Here is a 15,522-nt window from a genome sequence, read left to right on the forward strand (position 1 = left end):
TCTATATTTGCTAATAAATAAAATACCCTAAAATATAAATAGCCTAGTCCACAGCACAGTTACATTAGCACTAAAGTGTGGCAGTACATGCCTTCATTAGAATGGCTCTGCTGAATATCTCTACTCACTCACTGACACTAAACACACACAAGTTCATGAATATCTCTTCAGATGCCAGAATAAGCACATGACCAGAAAGGCAAACAGACACATGAGAAAAGATTCAAGGTCTGACTTTTCTTTGTGGAGCTGGCCGCTGGTCAGAGGATGTGTGAAATAAACAGTCTACTGAGAGATGGCATTGTGACCCGCCACGAGGGGAATGAGGTCATGTTATCAACCTGAAATGTAAACACATGTACACACAAGGCTATATTTGCGCATCTTTCTTTGTGTGTGTGCTCCTTTGATACACAGTCCTTTAAATGACTGAAGCATTTTTGTAGCATACATGTTACATAATTACTGATGAGTCCTTGACAGTGTTCTTCAGGGTTGCGGAGAGTAAACCTCTGTAGTGCTTACAGAAATACCAAAAAGTTTTCCTGTTGTATGAAAGTGATGAATTACTGCACTTCTGTGTGGCCCTACTGAGCAAGCAAAATGTGTTGAAATGAATCAAAGACCGCAGCTGACTCTTTTGCACACTCTGAGACAACAGACAACCACAATAAGCTGATTACTCATCTGTCATGTGATTGGCCACCAGTTCTTGAAGATTGCTAGGGCATTAGCACATGTAAGCACAAGTAGCTTGATTTATTCATGCCCACATACCATTTTTTTAAAGCAAGATTTAAGGCATTATTTACTGTCAAACATAACTAGCAACCACATTCACTTATTAACAAACATTTTATCTTTCATATATTGCTCCTCAACAATTTTTTTTTTAAATGCAGTTTTGAGTAAAATCTAAGTCATGTCAACTCATTAGCCTTAAAACAGAATGTTATATGACTGTCTCTCTTTCTTTCTCACACGCGCGCGAGCGCACACACAGGAAACAGATTTGTTGATGTCACAGCACTGGGCATGTCCATAAGGTAGGCTACTACTGACAACACTAGAGGATTACCAAAGCTTGTCTTCGCATCCACTTGTTTCTTTGTTCATCTATTCCCCTTTTGTTTTGAAACGGCAGTTGTTGGGAAAAACCCTTATAGAGGATTGAAGATAGGTAAGGTAAGGATTTGAATAAGATACAGGTGCAACACATTGCGTAATTGTGTCCAAAACTTTACGTGCGCATCGGGGAGAAGTAATAGTACTTAAGTTAATCCTGCTACGGTGTAACAGACCTTTTAAGATTGTTGTGAATGTATCGTAAGTCTTAAAATTACAATTTGTGAACAAACGAAGAGTTCAATTAGCATATGGGTTAAATGTCTGTGTATATAAAAACTAACGGTGTATTTCTGAGTGCCCTTTTTGAGCACTGGATGGCCATGGTCGCTAATGCGCACCAGGTGCACATGCGTTTGGCGTTTTATTAGGCGTTTGTTGAGTTTATTCTCGTGGGAATTACGCGTGGGTTGATATGCATTTGTCCGCTTTGCACCGATGATCAGCGGCGGGGAGGCGTGAAAAAATTCACCCCAAGAAATGATAAACGTGACGCTCCAGCAAACGAGCACCATACACACCCAAAGGCGTTGGCTCTCCAACTTTATTTTTTAATTTTCGTCACTTTCAGAATAGCTATTTATTAAGTAAACTCCATTTTCAATCATTTTGTACCACTCTAATTTGGAGTTTATAGTCAGTTGTGATTTGGACGTGATTTTGTTTTGGTATGTATCAACGAACAGGGTAAAACAGGGCCTTATCAACGCTGTTATCAAAATGTAGAACATGCCTGAATGCGCATTAATTAAACATATTAATATTAATGTGAAATTAATCTAAAATTTAAGTTAAACATTTGGATGAAAAAAAAAAAATACTGCAGTATTAGTAACAAGATTGCGTATTTTAAGCTGGGCAAACTAGTTTTGCGCCAAATATTGGTTTGTAGAAAATAAATTGTTCCCTTTTCTTGTTAAAGTGTTGAATTGTTTCATGATTGTAAAATTAACACAATTTATTCGAAAATATACACTACAGTTACTTACACCACCTTAAAAAAAAAAGGCTGCATTTATTTGATCTAAAATAAAGTAAAACTTTAATTATGAAATATAACAATTTAAAACAAGATTTCTATTTTAATATATTTTAAAATGTAAATTATTCTTGTGATGAAAAAGCTGAACTTTTTAGCAGCCAGTCTTTAATATTACTCTAGTTTGATTTAATGCATCCTTGCTGAATAAAAGTTTGATAACCGAAAAATCTCCAAACTTTTGAGCGGTGATCATAAGGTTATAAATAAGGAGTGATTTACTTGTCTGCTGTGTTGGAGGTTGTGAGAAAATTGTGGGACAGAGTTAAATGCATTTTAATAAAATTAAGAACTAATATAATTATTTATTTATACAATTAACTGTTGTTTGGAGGGAGCCTTGGAGGCAATCGATGTATTGAAGATTAACATAAAAGTTTGTTTAAGCTGATACTAAGCCAAGAAATCACGGAGTTATTGCTCCAAAGAACATTGGATATGTGCTTTTACTGCTTAAAGCAATTGTAAAATGTGATTCCATGTCTAACTGGGCCCACAGCAGAAAGATCAGTCAATGGAACATATCTGGAAATTTTCCCTGCACAGCCATAGCTGAGACACAGAGAGGATTTTCACACAGGTTGGTGATGTGATTCATCACGAAGCATTCTGCCATGAGTGTGTAACAGAGGATGCCATAATTGCCTCTGTTCCAAAGAGCTATATCCAGAAAAGCAAATCCATGAGTGACTGTATCTGGATGGGTTCTCATATCATTCCTACTTCTATATATTATTTAGGGTGTTCTTTGAATGACCCATCAATTTATTTTTCTACTTCATCAATAGGACAACCCAAATCTACAGTATCATCTGTCCTTCATACTACCTACAGCACGCACACATGGATCTCCAAGAAGATCTCATAGACAGGGACATCCCTCTGACTGTACTGCTCCCAGGAGGACAGGAGACCACAGCCACAGTGCATGGCAGGTGAGTGAGATGGAAAAAAAGTGATATTGCACATTTTCACCAGTTTTTTCACTGAAATGACCATCTGGTCATATTTTAAATGACTCGTGTCTGTGCACTTGCAGTAAACCAGTTATGGATGTTTTGGTTACACTGTGTGCTCAACACCATCTCGTTCCATCTGATCATGCCATTAAGCTTATTTCCACAAATCAAAACCACATCAATTTCAAACCCAACTACATGATTGGCTCTCTTGAGTTTGAAAGAGTTGTCCTTCAAACTAAAGGATGTGATAACAAGAAGAAACCTCATGTTCCTGTGGTAAGTCTAATTGAAAGCTTAATTATATCCATATCTTATAATTTTGCCTTAATTACCATATCATCTTAAAATTAAATTTTTAGTTGGTTTTGTTAAATTTCAAGCAGTTAATCAAGGGATTTTGACTTTTTTGGTGCATAAAACGAATGTGTCTTACTTATTTCATAGTAGGTCACCCAGGTTGGGCACAGGGTCTGCCTTAAGTCACATTGAACCTTATTAAAAGATTTAACTCAACTCTCTCAAAACAGGCAACAGTTCGTCTTCTGGTAAACTACAAGAAGTCTCATAAGACAGTAGTACGAGTCAATCCTACAGTGCCGCTGGCTGAGCTGATGCCCACAGTGTGTGAGAAGTGTGAGTTCGACACTGATGCCACCATCTTACTGAGGACATATCAATCAGAGGAACCTCTGGATCTCACCAAAACACTCAATGACTATGGAATCAGGGAGCTGTATGCCAAAGACATTAAAGGTTAGGAAATTAAAAAAAATTTTTTTTTTAAAAAATGTCACTGTAGTGACATTGTGGCAATGTTGCATACTGTATCATTAATTTAAAAACGACATACAATGTTTAGTACATACTGTGTGTTTAGTACACAATGTAGGGCTCATTCAATAATAATTGCATGAATTATTCAATAAATTTATGATAAAATTACACCTAATTTGCACATTTTCATGTGCATAGGCATGTGAATTTTTTAACCTCATTATGTTAATGAGTTTGGAGTATCACAAATGAGTGACTGCAATTCTCATTTGCATAAGACACCCAAACCATCTCCATATTCTGCTTACTACACAACCTGTTAGGTTTTTATGCAGAGGAACCATGCAGTTGCTAAATTTTTTGTTCATAATGTTTATATATAGATTTCACACACACATTCATAACAATTCACACAGTAAGTAAATGAGACCCTATGTTTGATTTTTGAAAGAGGCATCTGTCTAACCTATATTTAAATTTGTAAAAATTGAGTAATATTAATCTTTTGAAGTTGAATTTTCTTTTCTTTTTAAAGTGGTACCAAACAATCCTGTTGATCCTGTATTAACCCATAAAGGTACCAAATTCCAAGCAACCACATTTTGTAACAAAAATATCTTTATATAGTAGTACTGCACCAGCAGTTTCCACACCACTGAAGTTTGTCCACAAAAGTTTGTTTGATCTAAGAGGCTTTTTTGTGTTTGTCCAGGTGGTGAGGAAGAACAGAAATCCTCAGTTAAAGAAAAGAACCACAGAGAGAAGGGAAACAAAGGTTTATTTGGTTTATTCAAGAAGAACAAGAAAACACCTGAACAGGTTTGTACACCCGTCAGCCTGTCTGGTTTTGCAATCTGTGCAACCTTCTGGTTGTCATATTTAGGAAATGAGGGGAAATAGCATAACCGAACTGTAACATTGTAAAACACTTGTGCTGTTCCACCCATCTGTCTCTGCATCTGTTTATCTTTCAGCTTTCCTTTGCATCTGTTTATTTTGCCTCATGTTTATGGACATCAATTCAGATTGCATATTGAAAAGTCTTTTCGGTAATGTTCGATTCCTTTAAACATATTCAGTGATTTATTTATTTATTTCTTCTTCTTCTACAGGCTGTGATTGGCAGTGCTCCAAACTCTCCTGAACGGAACGGCCAATGTGCGGACAGGGTGAATGGTGTTAACGGTCACTCAGCCTTACCCATGGTCCCTGCCGACATGCCAAAGAAGAGACGTGCTCCACGGCCTCCTATGACGGCGTCCCAGAGTGTCGCCTGTGGGCATCACACCAGAGACTTTTCCGACCCATCAGAGAGTGACTCTGCTAGAAAACAGGTGGGACTGCTGTGGGCATCTCCATTCCAGTCCAAACAAACCTGTACCCTTGGCCATCAGATATTCATATTAGCATGCATCAGTATTGTTTTAGTATTATTTGTATACAATTATAGTATTTATTGATATTTTGAATTAGCCTTTGTTTATATTTCTAATTTTATTTGTTATTTTTCTTTCTTGTGCTTTGGTTATATTTATATAATATATACACATATAATGACGTGTACTATATATATATATATATATATATATATATATATATATATATATATATATATATATATATATATATATATATATATATATATATATATATATATATATATATATATATATATATATATATATATATACATGTGTGTGTATATGTATGTATATATGTATGTATGTATTTTTTTTTTTTTTATGTATGTCAAATGATTAATCACGATTAATCACATCCAAAATAAAAGTTTTGTTTACATAATATATGTATGTGTACAGGGTATATTTATTATGTATATATAAATACACACACATAAATTATATATTTAGAAAATATTTACATGTATATATATTTATATTCTTATATTTCATATTATATATATAAATATATTTAATATATAAACATAACATATTCTTCTTAAATATATACATGCATGTGTGTGTATTTATATATACATAATAAATATACACAGTATACACACATATATTATGTAAACAAAACTTTTATTTTGGATGTGATTAATCGTGATTAATCATTTGACAGCCCTAATAATATTACACACATTATATATATATATATATATATATATATATATATATATATATATATATATATATATATATATATATATATATATATATAATGTTTGTTTGTAGGGCATATTTGTTTTTATTTTTATTTTTTTTTTTTTGAGTCAGTTAGTATTGCATGTTCTTCATCTAATATTTATTTTATTTCAGCTTTATTAATTAAACTTAAATTGAACTGAATTTAAATTTTAGTAAACAATAACAACAGTGGCATGCAGGAATGTGCAGTTCTACTGATCAGAATCCAGTTTTATAGTTAAATGGTAGTATAATAGTATGGTTCTGAGGCATGTTTTGAATAGCATGCTATTTTTCTGCAGTGTATATATATTGTCCATAATATTCAAATTTCCTTTGTGCTTGGAATACTATATATACCTACTTAATTTGCAAAAAATATAGTATAGAACAAAAAACTAAATGAATTACTGTATCCAACAGTGCAATGCGCTCAGTTTGACCCTCAATGTCCACTGTGATGAGTGAGCTTGTAATACAGCTGCAATTTTTAACATCTTATTTTACTCATTATTTGATTGTCAAAAGTTAATACATTTTCAAACATAATTAACTTTTCTTAACAATAAATTAAACAACTGACAATTTGCTGAATTTAATAAGCGATGTAATGAGGTTATGCGAAAACTACAGCATATTATTGTTTAAAGCTGCATAATGCATACTGTTTCACTTCAAGTATTTACTGTGCAATTTGCATTAAGCAGTATGCTAGTATTTTATACCAAACATAACCTCTTTGTGCCTTGCTCAGGGTCAGCTCAGTCATATCTTTTCCACCGAGTCCTCCCTTAAAAGGACTAAACGGAGAGCTCCGCCCCCTCCGTGTGATGGCCCCACCCCATCCGATTCAGATAACAAAGGTACGCATTTATTTTTGTTCATAAGTGTACTTTTAGTTTTCTATGTTTAAGCATTTGTGAATACTTGTTTGCATGCTAGTGCTGGTTTCCTAGATGCCAAGTACGTGCAATTTCAGTATAGAATCAAGCTTGAACAAATGTGAGAATGAATACTATCTTTCTGTTTCCCAACTGTGTTGGATTAATTATTTGCTCTTGTTTTACACTGTACTACCAGGAGGTTGAGCCTAACAGGCAGCAGTCTCCTTTCCTCCTCTTCTCCTCCATACATGCTTCTCTGTTCCTGCTTTCATCGGTGATGGGCTATTTGTCCTCTGTGTCTTTACATAGCCTTCATGTCTTATGCACATTGCACTGAACTCTGTGTCTTGTTCTGTTATTTAATTGGCTTCCTTGTTTAATGTCACTGTTGCTTTAAACTGTAATGTGATATCTCTTTCACCTTGTTAGTATAAACATAATGTTGTATTCTAGAGGAAGTAACACACTCAGGTCAATAGTGTCAACAGTCAGTGTCAATTTATGCCTTAGACTAATGGGTTTCATTTTAGTGTTTGTATGCTTTAGTTTTTTTATTTTAAAGTCATTTCAGTGTTTGTCAGGCAAATCTGTATCACTTTATCACAAAATTTGTGCCTTAATATTGAGCCACAGCTCCCAAAATGGTTGTAATCAGTCTTTGATATTTTTATCTACATGATTACAATTCAACTTTATTAAATGTCAATGACTTTTTATATATAGGGGTCATAAGGGATGCTTTTAAGAATTTGTATAAAATTATTCAAACTTAAGAAATTCCAAATGAATTCATCAGCCACATCCAACGTTTTTAATTAAACCTGTTTAGTTTTATAATTAAGCTTTTTGTTAGAACCATTTTAATGTTAAATTTGTATTAACACTCTGTGTGCTTGTCTTTTGTGTTTTTTTTTTCTTCAGACAGATTTTTGTTAATTGTTATCTAATATATTTAATGTATTTCATTAATTGATTTTTTTTGCCAAATTCACTTTTGAAATAGTTTACTAATGTTGATTCATATTTGAATAAATTAAATGAAAGTACGTACTGTACACTGTGCTGTTTGTTTTGCCAAGGTGCTATATTAGTGAGAGGTTGCAGATGAGATGGTTTTACACACAATACATGCTCATAAAAACACTACAGCATCTTTGTTTTTCTTCAGTAGAAGATGCTCAAGGGGACAACAAGATTTCAAACAAATACAGAGCTCGCATTGCTGGCCACTGCCCTGCAATCGATAAAGTTATGAGTGAACTTGCAGAATCTCTGCAGGCACGGCAACAGAGAACGCTATCTTCTGCAAAGTATGTTAATTTTGCTGAATTCATTTCTTCATGGTTCACTGCTTGTGTTCTTGAAGTAGCTGATTACTGATTTCTTCTTCTCATTTTCCTCCGTAGTTCTTATATATCCCAGCATCAGCTAGCAGAAGATTCTTCTGAGGGTTTGTTTTCTGAGCATCCCACCCCTGAGGCTGAGCTTAAGGCACTTTCTGGCTGTCAGCTGCTGAAAAACCGCTCTGAGAGAGAAGGTTTGACCACCTTCACCGTGGTTCCCCAGAGACGTCAGCAGAGCAGGCAATGTTTTGAAGTGTCACTAACCGTACAGACACCAGACACTGCTAAAGATGAACAAGAGCTGTGCCTTGGAGACCCAGGTGCACTTAAGATCCCCATTACAGAGCTTTTGGAAGCAGTCCCAACTGAACCTTTTAGAAGTGGGTGCAAGGGTTCAGATAAAAGCAAGCACTCACCAGAGGTTCTTCATCTGCAGTCTGTGGAGCAAGAGAATCAAGCTTGGACAGATGTAGAGAGTGAGAATTTGGAACTTAAAGATGAAGAGGACCAATGTATTCATCCAGAAGACATGGAGCTAGAGAGTTCAGAATCACCCCAAAGAGGTCTTGGCAATCTAGAACATTTAGGCAGTATGATGAATGATCTAGAACTAAAAGGCAATTGGGCTTATCCTTCAGAAGCAGCTGATAAACTTGCTGACATGTCACCAATCGATCCAAAGTCAGGCCCTGTGGAGCAAGAGGAGATGGAAGAACATGCTTTGGTGGAAACTGGAGAAGAAAAGGATTGGGTAGAAGAATACAAAGAGAGGAGAAGGAAGTTTCTAGATGGTGGTGGCTATAATGATGGTTTGAAAAAGTTAGATGTTTGGGGAAGGATTCAAAGAGAATTTGCAAACATGCAAGAAGAGACAACATTGCAAGAAATGGACTTCCCATCACCTCCACCTCCCGTCTACTGGGATGACAATAATAGTGAAAATAAAGAGGATGAAGAAAACAGGAGCAAGCAGGAAATGCAGACCTATGATGAAGACCTTGACCAATATGCAAACTTGGACTCAAAGCCCAGATGTGCACCTTACCTGTACTACTCCAAACCGAAATCCCACCCTACCCAAACTAACAGTGATCCAGGCACCTCTAGTGCTGAAAATAACTGCAGCTCTAATCCAGAACCTCATAGAACCTCCTTTTTATCTAAATCACATTCAAGCGTTGACCCCTGCCCTCCTGCAACAGTGTCTCTTTTTGCCTTGGCTGTATTTCAGAAAGCTAAGCGCTCCAAACCAGGGCTGGATCCTAACTGCTCCAGGAGACGGGGGCTGCCCAGGAACACACACAGTGAGTAAACTGACCGAAGACATCAATTAAATATTAATTGATAGATAGGTTATTAATATTAATGAGAGGGTCAACATTTTTGTTTGTTGTCAATTACAGAGAGTAATTGCCAAATTACATTGATGCCGTTGCATTGTCAACCAACTTCTTGAGAGCTTATTAGGCTGAAACATACACTACCAATCAAAACTATATATACAGTGTATATATATATATATATATATTCATTTAGCAGACACTTTATCCTTACAAAAAAAAGTGGCTTACAAATGAGGACAATGGAAGCAATCAAAATCACCAAAAGAGATAGATAGATAGATAGATAGATAGATAGATAGATAGATAGATAGATAGATAAGAAATGTTTCTTGAGCAGCAAATCAGCATATTAGAATGATTTCTGAAGGATAATGTGACTCTGAAGACTGGAGTAATGATACTAAAAATTCAGGTTTGCCAATGACATTTTAAAATAAATTAAAATAGAAAATATATTTTTAATTGTAATACACTATTTCACAATATTTGTTTTTACTGTTTTTTGATTAAGTAAAGGCAGCAAGTGAGCGTTTGGGACAGTAATGTAGTTTCTTTTGTTGCCTGACCGGAAACATAACAGGATGAAAAGAACGTATAGGCGTCTTCCAAATGTGTTGGTTACTTCACTGTCACAAGGACAAGGTGTGTCTGGGTCAGCTGAGTTATGTATGTGTAGTTTGTAATGTAAATGATGTCTGACACTCATAATAGTCTCTTATTTGTTTAATGGGCATCTTCCTTCCTCTAAGCATGTTTTTGTGTGCGTTGCACATTTATAGTTTTTGAAACAAACTTTGAAGCATTCCAGCAGTCATGGCGTGAGTATGAGTGTTTTGTATGTCAATGAAAATTACTTTTTGAAATGACTCAATCTAATGACACCACAACAAAATCTGTATCTTCCATCACTAATGATGGAGTAAGTGTATGTTCAGTGTACAACCATACTATGTACTGCATGTGGCTTCCTGAATGACTGACATGTGCTAAAAATGGACCTGGCTCTGGCTTTCAAACCTGGCTCCAGAAAATATAGAGCTGCCGATAAGAGTCTTGCAGAACAATGGGACTTACTATGGTATCTTGTTTTTTTTCCCCAGGTAATTGAATATGGGAGTGTTCATAAATGAGGAAGAGGGGTTCTTCACCAGAATGAACAGGACGCACTATATGAAAACGACATCTGTTTCTTATAAGATTATCTGATTCTGTGTTTTTAGCACTATGAATATTTTGGAAGGATGATAAATGTTTTGAAAGCTTTACTTGCATTTTCTTGTTTTGTTGACCGAGTTCACTGATGTTTTCAGAAAGGAGAATTTTTTTGAGCCTTTTATTTGACTCACAGGAACAATATGATGCCAATAGTAAACTTTGCCTGAATGGAATACATGCATGTATTCATATGTGTATATTTTTTTATATTAATGAAAGCTTGTATTGCAGAGTTAGTCTTTTTTTTTATCTCTCTCTCTCCTCAGTCCTCTCCTTAGTCCTGAAAAACTTGCCAGGATACTGTTTTCTACATGTTTTCTTTGTATTTTGAGCTTAACATTTGTTTGTAAACTTCAAGCAAAGTATGTGTTGTCATTCAGATTTAGAGAAAAATATAATAGCAAAGACGGAGTGGGTGGTGCTGTGTTAAAGGAATAGTTCACCCAAAATTGATAATTCGCTTAAAAAAAAAAAAGGCCCCGTTGGGCCATTCAAGATGAAGATGGGTTTCTTTTGTCATGACTGATTTTTGAGAAATGTATTACATCACTTGCTCACCAATGGATCCTCTGCAGCGAATGGGTACTGTCCGAATGAGAGTCTAAATGGCTGATAAAAACATTGTAATAATTCACAAGTAATCCACATAGCTCCAGTCAAAAAAGAAAAATCCTAAAAGCACCATAAAGTGATTCATGTAATAATTTACTGAATATATTGTTGTCCATCATAGCTCCATTCTAATGTGCTTTTCTATATTAAAACGGCAAAAAGCATGCAACCATGATGGTAAAATGTTGTGAATTGTAAGAAACCCTGAGTGATTGTTAGCACATTGCTAGAGTGTTGCTCTTTGGTCCCAATAATCTATGATATACTATACTCATCCTTATATATGGCTTGGGTTCTAGCAAGTCTATAATAGGTCTATACGTGGAGAAAGTTGTCTTTTAGCATTCCCAGTGAATGATCATTTTTTGTCACGTGTTTTTTTAATCATACTGTTGTCATATCTAAATGTGCAATTAATATGGTGTAAACTCATGTAATGTAACCGTTAAGATCACTAGGGGGCAGTATATACCAAGAGTGATAAGTGCTTGAGAAGGGTGTATTGTGCATGTGTGTTTTTGTCACCGACACGTCAAACACTTTGTCCCTCGCTGACCCTGATGTAACTCACGTACTTTGCGGATACTTTCAACTGTCAGTTTCTTAACGATAAACACAAAGGTCAAATCACAGAGGAGAGCTTTTAAACCAGCGACACAGTGTTTTGTGTGTTTTTAAATACCTTCCACTTTCTAGTAACATCTTTTCTGTCTGTCAAGACAAGTTTTATAGACTTCATAAAACTGAGGGAAAAAGCTTTCGGTGTTGCTTTATTCTCTGGGCAGTCAACGACATTAAAAAGGATGAAGTTTATTTATCTACCTGGCTTTTTGTTTGAAGAAGACTCTTTCAAGGCCGCAACAGCCTGCAGAGCGGTTGCATCTCCACCTTTTAGACCTTCAGCCATTTCAGATTTTCATCTCTCATTTTCAAGGCGTGTTTTCCTGCCCTCTGAGACACCTCTCTGTGGTGTGTAGGAATGGTTTTCCAACAGGCACGGCTGATTGAATAGGACCCCGCCAAGCACAATGAGGGGCTTTTCATCAAATTGGCCTATTGAAACCCACGTGTGGCCATAAACACTGCGGGTATATGTTTGCCATAGCCGATTGGGGGTTAGGTGGGCTTTATTGGTCATCTGACCCATGCATGTTTTCTATTTTATAAAGCTAGTTTGGTTAACGCATGTGTAAGTATGCCGAGGAACTGATCGAAACGTTCTCACGTTAAAATATGCACCTTGTGTAAAGTCCACTGGTGGTGCATGAGATGGAGGAAGCGTCTAGTTCTCCCTGGTGGACTGGTGCCTTTCTCACCTCCCTCATCAGTATTCCAGCAAGTTTGTGGCGCGCATACTTCCTACTGGTCACTGAAGCCAGATCAGCGCTCCCCAACCCCCGCGCAGCACAGACACGCCCGGCGAGAGCAGCGCGCCACGCACACTCATGAATACTGATCACCTAAAGCCCTAATTAACAATCAGAGCCAAACTTATTTACATAAAGTCTGTCTCAGATGGAACAGGCCTCAGATGAAGCTGTCAGACAGATATCTGCACTTAAAAATCCAGTGAAATCTATTAGACTGTGATGGGTCGCTGAGTTCAATGGCACAGCAGCCAAAAGTAACAGTTTTGGCCTGTAGTATAATATTAACATTATATAAAGCCTATACACTGTGTATATGTTCTCTCTCTCTCCTTCACACACACACACTCATGCATATATAGGTAATTTAAATCCATTTTTAATTCATTTTCATGGTGTCATCTTGGGATCAATGAAATTGATTGAAAATGCTGTATGAAATCTGTTAGACTATGACGGGTTGTTGAGCTCAATGACACAGCGGCCTAACAGTAACTATTCAGGACAGTGGTATTAATATTGTGGTATTAATCTTCTCTCCATTAAAAAAAGGTTGTAAAAATACTTAAGATTACTCAATAAAATAAAAATATATACATTATGCACATAATAAGTGTGTATGTGTATGAATTAAGGAATTATTTTTTTTTTTATTTTTTTTTATTTGTTTTTTAATTAAGTGTACGAATTATTTTATTTTATATGTTTTTGTATAATGGTTTATTTTCATGGTGTATATATGTATGTAATACTGTATGATATATATGAATTATCATTATGGTGCAACACACACAAGCATGAAGCAAATAAGGTAAAAACATTATATTATTTTACCCAGCTGTGTGTACTGTATAAGGAGTAATAGTTTTCATCTGAAGGTATGCCTGACCTTTCCGACTGTCCAAAAATGTCAGTTAGGCTTTCAGGCACGGAGCTGAGTTTCTCTTTAACGTTGCCTCCCACAATCTCTGACATTTCCTCTGATGTCACCACATTCTAACCCCCACAATGCTGTGCGGATGGCCTCTCCTCCCTGCCCTTACACAGAAAGACAGAGAGAAAAGACAAACAGACAGGCACTATAATTAGTCTAGAAATAGACAAAAGAACTAAGAAAATGTTGTAATCACAATATGCATAGTTTTTCCAACCTCAACTTCTTCACTTTTAGTCCTGTTTTCTTTAACTATATGTAAAATATTGCTGGTTGTCAGTATTCTTTTCTATCTTGATTTTTTTGCATTTTGCTCATACTGCTTTCAGATGCGTCTGTGTATTTAAAATGAAAACTGACTTATTTTGATTAAAAGTAATTAAAACAATTCTAAATGTCAAGGTGCTCTTTCTTTTCTTAATCTCTTTCAGTGTTTATTCTTTCTATTTTTCATTCTGTCAGATTATCTCTCTTTCATTTTCTCTGCCATTTGACACCAGGGTCATTAACATGTCACGGCTTCACTGGCTAATATGCAGAAATATTCGTAATTTATGCTAAACTTGTGGCTTTTATGCGAAATGATAATCGGAGACAGGGACATGAGTGGCTCTGTAATTAGCAAACATAAGAAATGTGGATTAGAATGAAATGATGTTGAGGTTGGTGAATGGGGGCTTGACTTTTTTCTGCACACTTAATGCATGGTGAATTTGTCTGCAATGTCTTTATGAATTATCATGCATGTTATATATGCTTGAAGTTTATTTAATACACAATGTCTGGTGCATTACACACCCTAATATACTTATTCAAATGCATATATGCACACATTTATAGTTTAGTACAAAAATGTGCACTCTGATTTTAATGAACATCATTTTCTTTTTTCGAGGCATGTTAACAGTAGAGAGCAAAAAGAAATAAAAATGGAGGTGAGAAAAAGAACAAAGGCCTCTTATGCATTACAGATTTGTAAATCTCAGGTACAGAAAAAGCACTTTGCAGTTTATTTCATTGTTTATCATATTACATAGCATCAAATATGTGACCCTGGACCACAAAACCAGTCATAAGTAGCACAGGTATATTTGTAGCAATAGCCAATAATAGCCTACAGGGTATGGGTCACAATAATAGAGTTTTCTTTTATGCCAAAAATCATTAGGATATTAAGTAAAGATCATGTTCCATAAATATATTTTGTAAATTTCCTACCCTAAATATATAAAAACTTAATTTTTGATTAGTAATATGCATTTCTAATAACTTCATTTGGACAACTTTAAAGGCGATTTTTTTAATATTTAGATTTTTTTTTTTTTTTTCCTCAGATTCCAGATTTTCAAATAGTTGTATCTCAGCCAAATATTGTCCTAGCCAACATCAACGGAAAGCTTATTTATTCAGCTTTCAGGTGATGTATAAATCTCAATTTCAAAAAATTTACCCTTATGACTGGTTTTGTGATCCAGGGTCACATGTAGGAATAAATTATAATATAAAGTCCTATAATCAAATTTACACGGCCTTTTATAACTTTTCATACTGTATCAACAACGTAAAAATATTTTCTCACAGCTGTTTGAGTGACTTCCCGTCCTTTGTCACGTGTTTGTGTACAACATCAGCGAATGTTGTCCTTTGCCACAAACAAATGATAGGAATTATATTTGTATAGTTAAGTGAATTCCCAAAGGATGTTTAAACCCGCTAGCTTTGATAGTGTTTAACATGATACAGCATACTACGTGTGCGTGATAGAGAGCGAGAG

At 35.4% G+C, this 15,522-nt stretch overlaps 1 protein-coding gene across 9 annotated transcripts; it reads left to right on the plus strand.

The window, feature by feature from the left end:
* The first annotated feature begins 855 nt into the window (after window positions 1-855).
* LOC109089046 (cordon-bleu protein-like 1) lies at window positions 856-10,885 on the plus strand. 9 transcript variants are annotated; one of them, XM_042725494.1, is made up of 13 exons: window positions 859-1,046; window positions 1,145-1,185; window positions 2,664-2,744; window positions 2,953-3,099; window positions 3,204-3,402; window positions 3,654-3,879; window positions 4,436-4,477; window positions 4,613-4,719; window positions 5,013-5,234; window positions 6,805-6,913; window positions 8,103-8,244; window positions 8,341-9,581; window positions 10,721-10,885. In XM_042725494.1, the coding sequence occupies exons 4-13, from the start codon at window positions 3,008-3,010 to the stop codon at window positions 10,726-10,728; spliced, it is 2,388 nt and encodes a 795-aa protein (XP_042581428.1). In that variant the 5' UTR covers window positions 859-1,046; window positions 1,145-1,185; window positions 2,664-2,744; window positions 2,953-3,007; the 3' UTR covers window positions 10,729-10,885. The 9 variants fall into 9 exon arrangements, with proteins under 9 accessions (XP_042581427.1, XP_042581432.1, XP_042581428.1 ...); XM_042725498.1 differs by lacking the exon at window positions 2,664-2,744 and having other exon boundaries at window positions 858-1,046; XM_019103168.2 differs by lacking the exon at window positions 1,145-1,185 and having other exon boundaries at window positions 1,021-1,046.
* The last annotated feature ends 4,637 nt before the right edge of the window (window positions 10,886-15,522 follow it).

The sequence above is a fragment of the Cyprinus carpio genome, chromosome B6, assembly GCF_018340385.1.
Source record: "Cyprinus carpio isolate SPL01 chromosome B6, ASM1834038v1, whole genome shotgun sequence".
In the NCBI taxonomy this organism is placed as follows: domain Eukaryota; kingdom Metazoa; phylum Chordata; class Actinopteri; order Cypriniformes; family Cyprinidae; genus Cyprinus; species Cyprinus carpio.